This window comes from Schistocerca gregaria, chromosome 1 (genome assembly GCF_023897955.1).
Source record: "Schistocerca gregaria isolate iqSchGreg1 chromosome 1, iqSchGreg1.2, whole genome shotgun sequence".
Lineage (NCBI taxonomy): Eukaryota > Metazoa > Arthropoda > Insecta > Orthoptera > Acrididae > Schistocerca > Schistocerca gregaria.
The window spans coordinates 764,767,328-764,783,853 of record NC_064920.1 but is presented as its reverse complement, the minus strand read 5'-3'; the positions used below and the strand labels follow the sequence as shown (position 1 = coordinate 764,783,853).

Here is a 16,526-nt window from a genome sequence, read left to right as displayed (position 1 = left end):
GTTTTGTGGGGCTAAGGCACCCTGTATAAGGGTGGGAAGTTGCATGAGCCAGTGGTTTAGGAGGAGGCATTCGTGGATGGTGTGCAGTTCAGTGAGCACCCAGATTTGATCAAGCAATGGGTATGGGCCCATGTTGTAACACTGATGGGATGATAAATTACGTGCCTGTTGTAACTCTGAGGGTACAAAGCTGGATATGATGCATTATTTCAGTTTAGTATTGCTGCCGAAGGGGAGTGGGTGCGAAATAACATCCAGGACTTGGCAGTGGTGGTGAGGTTGAGGTGATCGACAACCATCACAAATTTTGTTCCATCGCTCAAGATAGAGCACAGTGCGTAAACTGCCTTGATAGAAACAAACGATACGCATTGGTCTCACAGTATGAAGGGGAGCAAGTGAGCAGCCATGAGATGTCTGGGTGAGGGTCTGCAGAATTGGCTTGTGCTGGGTGTACTGTCCCATTGGTCAGCTGAGTCTAGCAGCCCTGTAGTGCTGTCAGCTGCGGTGTGCAAAGTTCCAACACTTCTGAAGTCCTCATAGGTGTTGGGGCAAGAGGGGTAATGGGAGGCTGTTGGCTAGATAGCTGGTTGGGTGTGACTGCCATAGGAGTGGGAACACATGGCAGTAACATTGTGACTTAACAGTGTGGGTGGTGTGTCGCGATATGCAGGGTGGTTATGGGAAGCAATATTGTGGATCAAGCAATACACTATCTGACATGTGTTCCAGTGCAAAGGAGGGCTCTGTACGCCAAGTGGTAAAACTATACTGGGCAAGTAGCAAACAGCTGCGGGTGGGGTGTGGAGTGATGTGCATGGAAGGATGACATGCGCAGAGGGGCGCAGGGAGGGTGTGTGTGGAGGGGTGCATGAGGGGAGCAGTAGTGCCCACAGAAGGATGGTGTGCATGGGGAGGGCGTGCATGGAAGGGGGCTGGAGAGGAGGGGGGTTGATGCATGTGGGGAGCATGCGTTGAGGGGAGTTATACAGGATAGTGAGGCATGTGGAGGGAGGATGTGCGTTGTAGAGGGATGCAGGAGGGGAGTGGTGATGCACATGGAGGGAGGGATTGCATGGAGCGGTGTGGGAGGGAGTGGTGAAGGCAAGGGATGAGTGAGGGTGCAAGTGGGATGCATCCGACTAACCTAATGGGAGCTTATTTCGTTACTACATGGGGTGTTCTAATCGGAATAATGAAAAAGAAAAACCAGCATGTTTCAGTAATAAGACTTGGCGCATTTGTTTAGAGGGGGTCACTAGGGAAGAAACAAATTAAGTTTTTTTCTATGCCTATATAGAGGTGCTCTAATTAATAAACATAACTATAAATAATGGGGCATGTTGGAAGAGGCATGTGAGTTGGTTTGGAAATATTATTCCCAAGCTAACAACTATGGTAAAATTTAACGAGTTACTACCTGTTAATCAAGGGCGGTCCTCACTTGTGATGGAATCTTTGAACAGAGTGGCCTAAGAATGGTTTCATGTACTTTGTATGGTGTTGCCTGGTGGTGCTGGGAAACTCTGTATACTGACATGCTTGATGATAAAGGGGTCCCAGAATAGTGGAGATGGAATGGTAATAAACCCTTCTAGTACTTCCGGCACACACTACATCTCACCACACTGTTTACACCACACTATGCATGGTACTCTAGGTGTTGACACTGGGTGGGACGAACCAGGCATCTGGCATCAGACTTTGTACAGGTGCTAGAAAGGAAGTCCTTCAAAGGAACGCAGCTTGGGATGATGGCACAGAATAGGTTGCACTCCAATCATTAACCGAACTGCAAGAGAGCACTGACACTGGACACAGGTGTAAAATCGTACTGTCTTAGCCAACTCTGGTGAAGTATTGCAGATGATGATCTGAGCCATATGACATTGTGCTGGATAAGGTGGAGAAGCACGGCAGGAGATGGAAGAAGAGGCAGCTTGAGTGATGGTTTGGTGTGCATGGTGTCCATAAAGCATTGCAGTCTAAGCTCTACTTCCAGCGGAAGTGACCAGCGAGGGTACTGAGGGGATGTGTTGGAACCTTGGTCTGCAAGCACTTTGCCGGTCGCTGGTTTCCGGTCAGTCCAGCCTGTCGTCTGCTGCTTTTGTGGGGGCGAACAGAAGGAATTACCACAGATATATGCATTGAGGTTTACAGAAGTCAGGAAATCACGTGCCAACAGTATACCCATTGTTAGTTTTCCTATATCCTATGTATTTTGCTAAATATACACTGGTATTTTTCAGTGTTGTATTCTGTTTGGAACTGTGTTTGTGTGTTGTTTTTTGTGCTAAAATGAAGCCACTTACAATTAAGCATTTTTATAATCAGTACAAATCTTTAGATTGGTTGGTTAAGAACGTTAGTTTCAATCATGTACAAGTGGTGTAAACATGGAGAGATAGTTGACAGTGAAATTTAGAAAACAGAGTGACTGCTTTCAGCAAATATTCTTCAAAGATTTCCTGAGAAAGGCAAAATCTTCAACAGTTACTTCTTGTGAGATGTTTGGTAAAAAGATAATTATACTCTGTGCTACCATATTTTCTCCATCCTCACCATGTGTTGGAGACATAGTTAAGGAGAAAAATGATGGATCCTGATCTGTATGGTGAACAACTTGCTTCTTACATAAGTAGGAACACAAAACAATTCACATTATCCCAAAACATTTTAAAAGTGATCGTCTATTTTATTTGATAATTGTTTTAGTTTGTTAGTACATACACACCTGTGAGAGCACAAAAAAGGTGAGCATTTTCCTCTTTAACAGACTCTGACAGAAAAGTGGGGAACCAGCAGGTTTAATCCTGCCTTCCTCATAAAAATTTTTGACATAGAACAGATTCGTGGTCTTTTAACAGAGAACATTCTATATCCTTTCATCCATATCTCTTGGTAGTGAAGCCTTCATACTCAGCATCTCCTTCTCACTGTCACTTTCCATACATGTCGTCCACTATCTCCTGGCAGTCTTTCCCATTATCCCTTTCTCTTGCTCTTCCTTACCACTGTCCCCTTCTCTCTCTCTCTCTCTCTCTCTCTCTCTCTCTCTCTCTCTCTCTCTCTCTCTCTCTCTCTGTCCTACTGCCACTGTCTTTGGTCCATTCTTTTTCTCTCTTATTGCTACTGTCTCTATTTCTCACTTTCAGGTTGCTGTATGTCTTTCAACCACCATTGTTTCATTTCCTCGCATGTTCTTGGGGATGATTTCCATGGGGTTTTGACTCTCAGACTGAAAGCCTCGCCTCCCCCAACTCTAAGCCTATGCATAGCTTCCACTCACCATTTTTTTTTATTTCCACCGTCTATTCTCTCTTTTTCTCCCACTGCTACTATCTTTAGCCTTCTCTTTTATTGCCCTTCTCTCTTTGGCTCCCACAGCTGCTGTCTTCGTCATCCCCCCCCCCCTCTCTCTCTTTCATTGCCCCCCCCCCCCTCTCTTTCATTGCCCCCCCCCCCCCTCTCTCTCTCTCTCTCTCTCTCTCTTCCACCATCACTGTCTCCTCTCTCTTTCTCTCCCTGGTTCAGCCTCCTCTCTCTTCCACCATCACTGTCTCTCTGATACTTTCTCAGAATGTGGATCAAGGTAACTGGTTCCCCACTTTCCTGTTCTTATTATTTATTTATTTATTTTTAAGAGGAACATACTCATTTTTCGTGCTCAGACAGGAGCATTTTTCTGCTGGTTCCCTTCTTTCCCCTGCTAATGCAAAGTGGACTGCTTATGTAGAGCAAATGCTATTGGTCAGTTTATTTACATACTTTGATACATTTACATATGTTGATGCATAGAGACAACAAATAAATATGCATAATGTAAGGTGAAAATAAAATTGTCTCCCATCCAACATAAGCTCACTTTATACTATTTCACGTAAAAATGCACAACATTTTTAGGCTATGCCTACAATACACCAAGAAATGCTGTGATCAAATGAATCTATATGGTTCCAGAGACCTCTTCAAGGCATAATGATGTATCATGTAGATATGCTGACTGACTCCTGGCCTTGGTATAGCTTTTCACTTGTCACTTCAGTTTGCATATGTACTGTACATCAAAATATGCTGTGTTTGATTTGCAAGTACAAAGAATTCCATATAACAGAATAATTTTTATGAGGTGCTTACACTGTCAAGTAGCACTATCGAATAATTTCCAGGTGGAGACAGCCTGTACAAGCATCAAGTGCCTACTATACAGGCACAGTGCATCATATAGTTTTATTGGTAAAAAATGGCAACTAAAAACATAGTTCAGTGACATCAGTACCTTTGTGACAGCCACAGAACCCTTGACATGTGGTCATTGTATTGTTTAAAACTACATGTATACCCCAGACTGGATATTACATCCATATTTTGTGTGTGTGTGTAAGTACAGTTACTTTGAACCTTTGGATTTCAGTAGTGGAGAATGATAACGTTAAAAGTTTCAGGGTTCTCTTGAGATCATCAGCCTAAGAATATGTGGTAAAAATGTTGAGGATTTGCCATGAATAGAAATTTGAGTTTTCTCAAGAACCAGCCACGAACAAATCGTGCTCTTATAAGCTGCTTATGGTCCACCCTAGACCACACCTAATGTAAAAGAACCAATTGATTTGCTCAAGTTGTCTGGGCTGGAAAAAGTGTGCAATGTTTAAAATTTGATACTGTACTGTAGGATAGCTACAGTATAGTTGTCCTTCTGATAAGTAAAAAATGGTCACAAGGCTGAGAGCTATCCAAACCACTTGACTCCTTAACTCAGTGATCAATAGAACACAAGATATGACCCCATGAAAAATTGTATTTTCTCCTGCAGCCTTCGAAACATATTGGTACCATGCACTGTCATGCATTGAACAATTACATAGGCTGTCAGGAAAGGGTGGATTGTAGCTGTGGTTCTCTGTAGAATGTAGGTGTATTTTTAGGTCTGCAGTTAAGTTAGTAGAAGTAGTTTAACTCTTGAGAATAAGTATTTCAAGACAGGGTACCTGGAATGATGAATTTTTCTATATCCACTTGTGGGAAGGAAACAATTAATTTAAAAGATAAAGAAAATGATATGCCCTGTTGCAGTGCTCTCTACGTTGCTCACTAGTTTGCGCTCTAAGGCCAAGGAACGCGCGGTGGCATCCACCCCACCGCTCCATACAGGCTCTGCGTCTGAGGATGAGGTGGAGATCCTGGCGTCCGCTGAGGACCTGGATCTCGCCATACCCTCAGACGCCAAGGACGCCGATTGTACTGGTCCTCGATCGGTGACAGCAGGTGACCCAGTGACGTGATCTGCCTCCTCGGTCCCTTCACGCCTATTTCGCCCATGGACAAAGTGTTTCTCCAGTGGAACTGCAGCGGTTTTTTCCACCACCTTGCTGAGCTCCGCCAACTCGTCAGCAGTCACCCTTTCATCTGCATTGCCCTCCAGGAAACGTGGTTTCCGGCAATGCGGACCCCTGCCCTACGAGGGTATCGGGGTTATTATAAGAACCGGGCAGCTTATGAGAGGGTGTCTGGTGGAGTCTGCGTCTACGTCCTTAACTCTATCTACAGCGAGTGTGTGCCTCTTCATACACCCTTAGAAGCTGTCGCTGTAAGGATGTGGACGCCTCAGCCTATTACTGTCTGCAGTTTGTACCTTCCGCCGGATGGTGATGTCTCTCGTCATGTGTTGGCTGCATTGATAGGACAACTGCCGCCTCCCTTTGTGTTGCTGGGCGACTTTAACGCCCATAACCCCTTGTGGGGTAGCGCCGCGATTACTGGCCGGGGCAGAGATGTCGAGACTCTTCTGTCACAGCTTGACCTCTGCCTTTTAAACACGGGAGAGGCGACCCACTTTAGTGCGGTCCATGGCTCGTTTTCGGCCATTGACCTTTCTATTTGCAGCCCCGGACTTTCACCATCCATCCACTGGAGGGTCCATGACGACTTATGTGGTAGTGACCATTTCCCCATCTTTCTGTCACTGCCACAGCGTCACTCTTCTGAACGCCCCTCCAGATGGGCTCTGAATAAGGCTGATTGGGACTTATTTACATCTGTCGCAGTGATCGCACCTCCTTCCACTGATCCGATTGATGCGGTGGTTCAGTCGGTCACCACCAGCATCGTTTCTGCGGCGGCATCTGCGATTCCCTGTACATCCGGGTCACCTCGGCGGAGGACTGTGCCGTGGTGGTCGCCCGAGATTGCAGAGGCGATTCGAGATCGCCGGCGGGCTCTTCAGCGCCATAAGCGGCACCCGTCGTTGGAGACCCTCATTGCTTTTAAACAGTTCCGCGCCCGAGCCCGACGCCTTATTCGCCAACGGAAGCAGGGGTGCTGGGAACGTTATGTTTCCACCATTGGCGTCCGTACCTCTGCATCGCAGGTTTGGGCCAAGATTCGGCGACTCCAAGGCTATCGGCCACCTCTCTCTGTCCCTGGGCTTTCGCTGAATGGAGCAGTGTGCACCGACTCCGACACGATTGCGGACCGGTTAGCAGAGCATTTTGCTCAGTGTTCCGCGTCAACGAACTACCCGTTGGCCTTCCGCTCCCGGAAAGAGCGGTTGGAAAGTCGGAGGCTTTCCTTTCACACGCGCCACGCGGAGTCGTACAATGCTCCTTTCAGCGAATGGGAATTCCAGAGCGCACTTTCTGCTTGCCCTGATACGGCTCCTGGACCAGACCGCATTCACAGCCAGATGCTGAAACACCTCTCAGTGCCTTGCCAGCGACGCCTCCTAGATCTTTTCAATCGCGTCTGGGTCGAGGGTGTTTTCCCGTCTCAATGGCGGGAAAGCATAGTCCTCCCTGTATTGAAACCTGGCAAGAACCCGCTGGAGGTGGACAGCTATCGCCCCATAAGCCTCACCAACGTTCCTTGCAAGTTGCTGGAACGTATGGTGAACCGGAGGTTGAGTTGGCTCCTCGAGTCTCGGGGCCTTCTGGCTCCGTCTCAGGGTGGGTTCCGTAAAGGCCGCTCTGCCGTCGATAATCTGGTCTCCCTGGAGTCTGCCATCCGTACAGCCTTTGCGCGCCGCCAACATCTGGTTGCCGTCTTCTTCGACATGCGGAAGGCATACGATACGACTTGGCGCCATCACATCCTGGCCACACTTCATGGGTGGGGCCTTAGGGGCCCGCTCGCGATTTTTATTCAGAATTTTCTTTCGTCTCGTTCCTTCCGCGTGCAAGTAGCTGCGTCGCATAGTTCCTCCCGGGTCCAGGAGAACGGGGTCCCACAGGGGTCTGTCCTCAGTGTGTCCCTGTTTTTAATTGCCATCAATGGGCTAGTTGAGGCGGTGGGGTCGTCCGTCGCGGCTTCTTTATATGCGGACGACTTCTGCCTATATTACAGCTCCAGTGGCATCGCCGCTGCTGAACGGCAGCTGCAAGGTGCCATCCGCAAGGCGCAGTCATGGGCTGTAGCGCACGGCTTCCAGTTTTCGGCCGCGAAGACCTGCGTTATGCATTTCTGCCGGCGTCGCACGGTTCACCCTGAGCCGCGCCTTTACCTTGACGGTGAACCTCTTGCTGTGGTCGCGACGCATCGGTTCTTGGGACTGATGTTCGATACCCGGTTGACTTGGCTGCCCCATATTAGGCAGCTGAAGCAAACATGCTGGCGGCACTTAAACGCTCTCCGTTGCTTAAGCCACACCAGGTGGGGTGCCGACCGGTCCACCCTCCTCCACCTATATCAAGCGCTGATCCAGTCCCGCCTTGATTATGGGTGTGTGGCGTACGGTTCTGCCTCGCCTTCAGCATTGCGATTGCTGGATCCCATACACCACTGCGGGATCCGCCTCGCCACGGGAGCGTTCCGGACAAGCCCCGTCGACAGCATACTTGTGGAGGCTGGTGTCCCTCCATTGCGGTTCCGGCGTGACCGCCTTCTGGCCGCCTATGCCGCGCACGTTTATAGCATGCCAGGGCATCCAACCTACCGTCTCCTGTTCCCGCGCTCGATTGTCCATGTTCCAGACAGGCGGCCCCGGTCAGGGTGTCCCATTGCGGTTCGCCTCCGGGACCTTCTCCGTGGCCTTGACTTTTTTCCTCTGCCGCCTGTTTTCCGGGCCAATCTCCGTCTGCCCCCGTGGAGTGTGCCCCAACCGTGCCTTCGGCTCGACTTGGCACAGGGTCCGAAGGTCTCAGTGCCTCCGGAGGCCCTCCGCCGCCGCTTTCTTTCCATCCTGGCCGAGTTTCCGAACGCGGTGGTGGCCTACACCGACGGTTCGGTGGTCTCTGGTCACACTGGTTACGCTCTCACTCTACGGGATTATTGTGAGCAACGGTCATCGGCAGCTGGCTCCAGTGTATACACTGCCGAGTTGGTTGCCATCTATCGTGCCCTAGAGTTTCTCCGCTCCCGCTCAGGTGAGTCCTTTGTCATCTGTAGTGACTCCCTGAGCGGTTTACGAGCTCTTGACCAGTGTTTCCCTCGTTCCCGTCTGGTGATGGCCATCCAGGAGTCCCTCCATACTCTCGTCCGTTGCGGCTGCTCTGTCACCTTTGTTTGGTCCCCGGGTCACATCGGCATCCCGGGTAACGAGCGGGTTGACGAACTGGCGAAACAGGCGGTCAGTTCCCCGGCCATGGAGATCGGTCTTTTAGAGAGTGACGTCCGATCCGTATTGCGGCAAAAGGTCCTTGCTGCTTGGCGTGATGAGTGGCGCACCCTGCCCTCTCCCAACAAACTTCGGGCAGTCAAGGAGACAACCAGTGTGTGGCGCTCCTCCATGCGGGGGTCTCGCAAGGACGCTGTCGTCCTCTGCCGGCTCCGCATAGGACATACCCGGCTCACGCACGCGTATCTCTTGTGCCGTGACGACCCGCCTCTCTGTCGCTGCGGATTGGCCCTGACCGTGGTACACGTCTTACTAGACTGCCCACTTTTAACTGCCCTCAGGCAGACGTTCGCGCTGCCTGATACACTCCCTGCTCTTTTAACCGATGACTCTACTATGGCTGACTTAGTTCTCCGTTTTATTCGAGCAGGGGGTTTTTATCATTCAATATGAGAGTCCCTTTTTTATTTTTTTTAGTGTCGACTGTGGCTTTTGGCCTGGGGTTTTAGTTTGTGGTGTTTTAATGTGTCCCTTGGTTGTTGGCCTTTCCAGTTTTATTTTCTTGGTCGGCCAATGACCGTCGCACTCTGTGTGTCTTTTAATCTCTTTTCTCTGGTCTTCGTCTATGTCTTTCTTGTACTGTGTCGTCCCTTGTCGTCTCCGTTATGTGTTTATTGCTTGTTGGACTTTTCTTCGTGTATTATTATGGTCGTGGAACAAGGGACCGATGACCTAAGTAGTCTGGTCCCTTTAACCCCCACAAACCAACCAACTAGTTTGCGATTGTGTGCCTTTTATACAACTATGTATCACCCATTCTTGAGTTCAGAGTATTATGTAGGGGATCAGTAGACAACATTATGATAAAATGTCTCTACTGCACCAACTAGCTAGGTCACTTCAGTCCTGTAGTGTGCAAGCACAGTTAAGTCTATTGTGACTAACAGACAGTCCTTGTTTGGGCAACAAGAGGAACAACTTTAAAGAGAAGCTGTGGTTGTGTAAAACTGATCACTAATGATGTTTCTCTCATGCATAACACTAATGCATTGTTATTGTTTACAGGAACATGCATCTGAATGTGTTCAGTATGTTGATGAGGAAGAAGAAATGGACAGGAGTCTCACGACTAGAGCAAAACGGACAAGGAACAATTAATATGTGATTGGTTTAAATAATTTAAAAAGCAGGCACTTATGATGTTAAGATAGTGCTATTTTTTTACTGTTTATAATTTTAATAACAACTAGATGTTGTTTCCCTGTCCTTGTTGTAATATATAAAATTATATGTAGCTGCATCTGGGATATGCACACACATCACATCTTTATGTATGGGCCTCACTCCATATTTTCTGTGATATTGTTTATATTTGTTTGATAATAAATATAAAATTTTCGAAATATCCAGTGAGTTTTTTTTAGATGCGTTCTATTTCAGCCTTTTACTTCTGCCAAAGCATAAAAGAAAGGAAACGTTTTTGGGATAATTTGTACTCTTATTATAAATACCAAATACTGGAGTAATTAGAGTTTGTAATAATACTATCATATCTGTTAATTAAAGGTATTTTGAAGCCATGAAATTTGAGGCATGCTGATAACATGTGCATTAAAATGTGTCCCATTAACTTTGTGATAAGTGACATGGCTATACATGGTGGTTCACCACAAATATTTCCATAACTGTTTTAAGATATTGCAATTTTGTTTTCACCCAGATGTATTGTGAGAAAGTTCTGACTAACTGAAGTACAGTCTCTTTCCAAAACTATACTAGGTTACAGTGATACCGGCTTCAACTTTGCTTTTTCAAATATAACTATAATAATTTCTGGTGCTGGTATCATAATCATAAAAGAAACTAATTCAATGACTTTTCACTTGTCAAAATCTGATTACTATTTATGGAGTAATTAAAACATTTAGAAACTATGATTTATTTATTATGAACAATAAACCAATTTCTGCCTTACGCAAAAATTAGTGATTTTGTAGCTCTTGTGTTTTGAAGAGATGCAGATAAAGTAAATGAGCTATCCTGTTACAATTTCCCTGTTGGCAAGTAAATGAATTCTACCTGCAAATCTTCTGTCCACTAACTGTGGAGGCATCTAACTGGTTTTTTGTATTACAGATATTTCTGTTACTAGAATAAAGGATATTAAAAGGAACATGGGGGAAGTTACAAACAAGTAACAGACTTAAAGGAATCAGTGTGTAGTGACCTTCAAGAACAGATTAAATGCGAATTAACCTCGTTTCACTCTGGAACGACATCAAGCCGCAATTCTGGAGTACTCGTTCGTAAGCTGTTCATCCATAGGAAAAGATACAGTAAAACAAAGACTAATAGATCATCCAGTCCAATAGAGCTATATTCAGTGAAACAAGATCAGCTTCTGAGAATAACTAACAAGAGATCAAGTTTATCCATGAGAAGTACAGGATACAGACACAAAGGACGACAAACATGACAATGCTTGCCATTGGTGAATCTGTGGTATTAACAGTTAATGTCGTAAGCTATGTACTCTTGTAATAATGATGGGTGAAGTAGCGCCAGCATATTATTGCAATGCACCCTAACTGCTATTGATCTTAATTTATACAAGACAGGTTACAAAGTGGTGGATGCCAATTCATGTCAAAGGTGGTGACAACTTCTGCAGTACCATCATAAGATCTTTAACAAAGTGATATTGTCTCGGATCTGCAAAGAAGTGGGGGCCACCCCAGGCCAATGACAGTGTGGGGCTCAGAGAGTGTCTCTTCATATTATTATAGACATGGAGACAGCACAGTGGTGTGCCCACTCGAAGAGAAGTGTAGTTCAATATTCAACCCAATCAGGGATGGGAGACAGCTTATGGCTGGTGGAGCGACAAGACGTCCTGCTGTTTAGGTTGGGTAACCAGTTGTCGTGCCAGGAGAATGAATGTTTGAGAAAAGCATCTCTTCCGCAATGGCATGTCTGCAGCCGGATTTGAATGCATTGGTTTACTGATTTACAGCATCTTTTAGATTTCTTAATTTAATTTAATTGATTGGCTGATATTAAAATTGACTGCCCCACTATTCTATGATCCTGCACCTAGGCAACACCCTGGTGGGACATATGGTTGAGGAAAATTGATACGAATGTATTAATTTGCTTATTAAATGTATTGAATTTTCGTTTAACTATCCAGGAAACTCATGATTACTGTCATTGGAATCTTAATTAAGTATTCTGTATTAACCCATGATTGGAAAATTCATTAATACTTAATTAAACACACTGTCTTTGTGTGGCACTGGATTGCTTGGCCACTGAGGCTTCTCCATGTATGTGTGATATATCACTGACAAGTCTCAGATTTACCTTTGGCCCCAGCAAGGATTCCAAGAGGGCAGACAGCTGCCTCTCCCGAAATGAGATTTTCCTCCTATTCAATAGATAAATGTCAACAAATACTGCTGAAATACACAAAAAGAAAACAAGATCAATCATTTTTACAAGAAAGAATTAAAATATTGTTCACAGCACAACTACCAATAAAATTTTACCATAATCTATTTACAGTTTCAGAACTATATTCTGTCGCATGGATTAAATCAATAGCATGGTTATAAACTTTACAATGTGATGTCAAAATAGAAAATAAGATGTTTTAATGAATCATTTCAGTGCATACTACCATCTGTCGTAAACCAAATTTGCCGAGGCCAGTCTATTATTGAGAGATTGTTCCAAATAAAATAACAAAGTAAGCATAATTAAATGAAGACGAGTGAAATGGTACATCCTTCCAGTTGGTTGCTGGTTGATGCAAGTGCATTGATGGGGCTGCCACCTTATATATTCGGGACTTGCAATATAATATATACAAAATCTAAAGAACGAATTTAATCTGTGTCAAGAAAGAGGGCAAATTATCAGAGTGAACTAGGTACATGCAGGACTATGACAGGGATGTGTGTGCTTTCATCACTTCTTGTTTTTATTTTTATGAATAAAATCATCTAAGATCAGAGTGACCCAAAAAATAAAATGTATGCCCTGTGGAAAATGCACACCACATAATAGGATCTGCTTCAAAAAATAATTTTCTAGAATGAGTGAACACATTCACATATGTAGTCTGTAAACTATCCTTTCTGGAAGAAAAAGACCTAGCTACAAACTAAACAAAAACCATGGGAGTCATGAATAATGTAATGAAACATTCCATAGCGCAGAAGCACACCAGAGTATGCCTTTATAAAACCACAGATGAATGGAAGCTTTAGAGAAAGAAGTTGTAAAAGTAGAAAAAAGCAGGAATAAAAAGGAATGGATCCCACAGAATGTGTTATGTAAAATGGATGTGTAGAGAAAGTGGAAAAATTACTGCGGAGAAAACAAAATGACATTACAAAAAACTGAACAATGAATTGAGGGAGACTACTGGCAAAGTTAGGGAAAATGGGATGAAAAAGCACTTAGAGGAAATAGAGCAGTTGAAAGGCAAGAAAAAATAGATACAAAGCTGAATGTATAACAATGAAAGAACTGCCAAAAATTAGTAAGCAAGGATTGCTAAATATGGAAAGGTAACAATCAATACTGAAGAAAAGAAAGATGTATGAAGACATGCAGAGAAAGTCTATATGAATCTATGGCCGGTCATGAAGGATTAGTCATACAGGATGAACAAGAATGTAACAAAAATCACTGGGGATCAATAATAGAAAAATGAGAAATGGAGAAAACACGGCAGGACTTTAAAGAACAAAAAGAGACGGGCTGTGATGAAATACAGTGAGAGACTCCGCGCTTTGGCGAATGGCTAAGATTACAATAACAAATCTGGTCAACAGAATATATGACACATAGCAGAGATGCTGAGTTGCAGGAGAGAGAGAGAGAGAGAGAGAGAGAGAGAGAGAGAGAGGCATGCACACATGACCACAGCCCCTGGCTGCTGAGGCCAGACTGCAAGCAGCAGCACTCGATGGGAGAAGCAACCGGGTGGTGGGGATAGGGTAGAACAACAGGGTAGGGGTGGAGGGTGGTAAAGTGCTGCTTGTGGCAGTATACAAGGGCAAGATGAGTAGACTGTAGGGCAGCTAGGTGCAGATGGAGTGCACAGGAGGGGAGGGGGGGGGTGGCAACAAAAAGGAGAGAAGTAAAAGGACTGGGTGCGTTGTGGAATAGAGTGCTGTGTACTGTTGGAATGGGAACAGGGCAGGGGTTGATGGGTAAGGACAATGACTAATGAAGGTTGAGGCCTGGAGGGTTATGGGAATGTAGGATATATTGCAGGGAGAGTTCCCATCTGCACACTTCCGAATAGCTGGTATTGGTTGGAAGGATCCAAATGGCACAGGCTGTGGAGCAGTCATTGAAATGAAGAACATGGTGCTAAGTAGCATGCTCAGCAATGGGGTGGTCCATCTGTTTCTTGGCCACTGTTCTTGTCAGTGGCCATTCATGCAGACAGACAGCTTGTTGGTTGTCATGCCCATGTAGAATGCAGCACGTGGGTGCAGCTTAGCTTGTAGATCATATGGCTGGCTTAACTGGTAGCCCTGTATTTGATGGGATAAGTGGGGTTTGTAACCAGACTGGAGTAGGTGGTGGTTGGAGAATGTACGGGACAGCTCTTGCATCTGGATCTGTTACAGGGAAATGAGGCATGAGGTTGGGAGCAAGGGTTGTGTAGTGATAGATGAGGATGTTGTGTTGGTTGGTGGAATACCACTTTGAGAGGGGTGGGAAAAAGAGTAGGTAAGACATCGCTAATTTCAGGGCATGATGAGAGGTAGTCGAAACTCTGGCAGAGAATGTGATTCAGTTGCTCCAGTTCTGGGTGGTACTGAGTCATGAGTGGGATGCTTCTCTGTGGCCAGAGTCAGACAGTGGATGACTGGAGAGATAAGTCATGGGACATCTGTTTTTGTACAATGTTGGGATAGTAATTATGGTCTGTGAAAGCATCAGTGAGATCCTTGGTTTATTTTGAGAGGGGCCGCTTGTCACTACAGATGCGACGGCAATGGTTGACTAGGGTGTGTGGAAGGAGTTTCGTGGTATGGAATGGGTGGTAGCTGTTGAAGTTTAGGTATTGCTGGTGATTTGCAGGTTTTTTATGGACAGAGGTACTGTTTTAGCCATCTTTGAGGTAGAGGATAACATTGAGGAAGTTTGCTTGTTGGGTTGAGTAGGATCAGGTGAAGTGAATGGGGGAGAAGGTGTTGAGGTTTTGGAGGAATGTGAATAGTGTGTCCTCGATCCAGATCATGAAAAGTCATCAATGAATCTGAACCGCACAAGGGGTTTGGGATTCTAGGTGTTTAGGAAGGATTCATCTAGGCAACCCATGAAAAGGTGCCATGTGGGTGCCCGTAGCCATACCCCAGATTTGCTTGTAGGTCATGCCTTCAAAGAAGAAGTAATTGTGGGTGAGGATATAGTTGGTCATAGTGACTAGGTAGGAGGTAGGAGGTTGTAGGTTTGGAATCCATTGGGCATGTGAAGGTAGTGTTCAATAGCGATAAGGCCATGTGCATTAGGAATATTAGTGTAAAGGGAGGTGGCATCAATAATGACGAACAGGGCTGCTTGTGGTAAAGGAACAGGAACTGTGGAGAGTCAGAGCAAATAGTTGATATCTTTTGTGTAAAACGGTAGGTTGTGGGTAATAGGTTGAAGGTGTTGGTATATGAGAGCAGAGATTTTGCCAGTGGGGGCACAGTAACCAGCCACAATGAACCATCCTGGGAGGTTGGGTTTATGGACTTAAGGAAGCATGTAGAATGTAGGAGTGCAGGGAGTGGTAGAGATGAGGAGAGGATGAACTTAACGTGGAGGCTCCACTGCTGCTGTTCTGAACTGCAAGGATTACCCTGCAGAGGGACTCCATCAGCTGTCAAATTCATCTACCTACAAACTGTGCCACAGTGACCCCATTCCAGAATTCCAGCAGGACCTCCAGTCTTTTCAAATCATAGACCCATCCCAGAAGCTCTCCCCAGATTCCATTTATCTCCTCACCCCTACCACTTCCCACACCCCTACATTATACATGCTGCCTAAAGTTCATAAACCCAACAACCCAGAACGCCCCATTGTGACTGGTTAGTGTGCTCCCACAGAGAGAAGTCCGCAGGTTGTGGTCTAGTGGCTAGCATTGCAGCCTCGGGGTCCCGGGTTAGATTCCTGGCCAGGTCGTGGAAATGGAAATGGAAAGATTTGGAACTTGTATGGGCACTGATGTCCACGATGTTGAACATCCCACAAACCAATATCATCATTATCATCCCCACTGAGAGAATCTCTCCTCTCGTAGACCAACATCGTCAACCTATTGCCCACAGCCTAGTGTACTATATAAAAGATGCCAACCGTTTCCTCCATGGCTCTCCCCAGTTTCTGCTGGTGCTCTGCTAGTCACTATTGATGCCACTTCCCTTTACACTAACATCCCTGATGCACATGGCCTTACCACTATTGAACACTACCTTTTCCAATGCCTGATGTATTCCGAACCATCAGGCACAAGGTTGCTGTGTCTAACCTTATATATCTTAGAATAATTGAAATATCAGTACATTAATTGTTTAAAACAGTAATTTTGAAGTATGCAATTAAAATGTGAAGGTTTTCCAAAACAAGTTAGAATTTGGATTTACAGTTTTGTATGGTATTTTCAGATCATAAGCAAGGAGAAATGGCAGGTGTAATTTTTCCTGAAGGCATGCACAACTGTATGGTTAAATGATGATCCTCTTGGGTAAAACATTCTGGAAGTAAAACAGTCCTCCATTCGGATTTCCAGGCAGGGACTGCTCAAGAGGGTGTTGTCATTGGTAGAAATGAAACTGGCATTCTACAGGACAGAGCATGGAATATCAAATTCCTTAATTGGGCAGGTAGGTTAGAAAACTTGACAAGGAAAATGGATAGGTTAAATTTAGATGTAGTGGGAGTTAGTGAAGTTCGTGACTGGAGGAAC

At 45.3% G+C, this 16,526-nt stretch overlaps 1 protein-coding gene across 1 annotated transcript in view; it reads left to right on the top strand.

Annotated features, from left to right (window-relative positions):
• LOC126268095 (uncharacterized) overlaps positions 1-9,953 on the top strand; it is a 168,211-nt gene extending 158,258 nt beyond the window's left edge. Inside the window, exon 6 of the mRNA XM_049973606.1 lies at positions 9,614-9,953. Within this exon, the coding sequence (XP_049829563.1) occupies positions 9,614-9,706 (93 nt within the window). The 3' untranslated portion in view covers positions 9,707-9,953. The remainder of the gene's footprint in view (positions 1-9,613) is intronic.
• Positions 9,954-16,526: the final 6,573 nt, after the last annotated feature.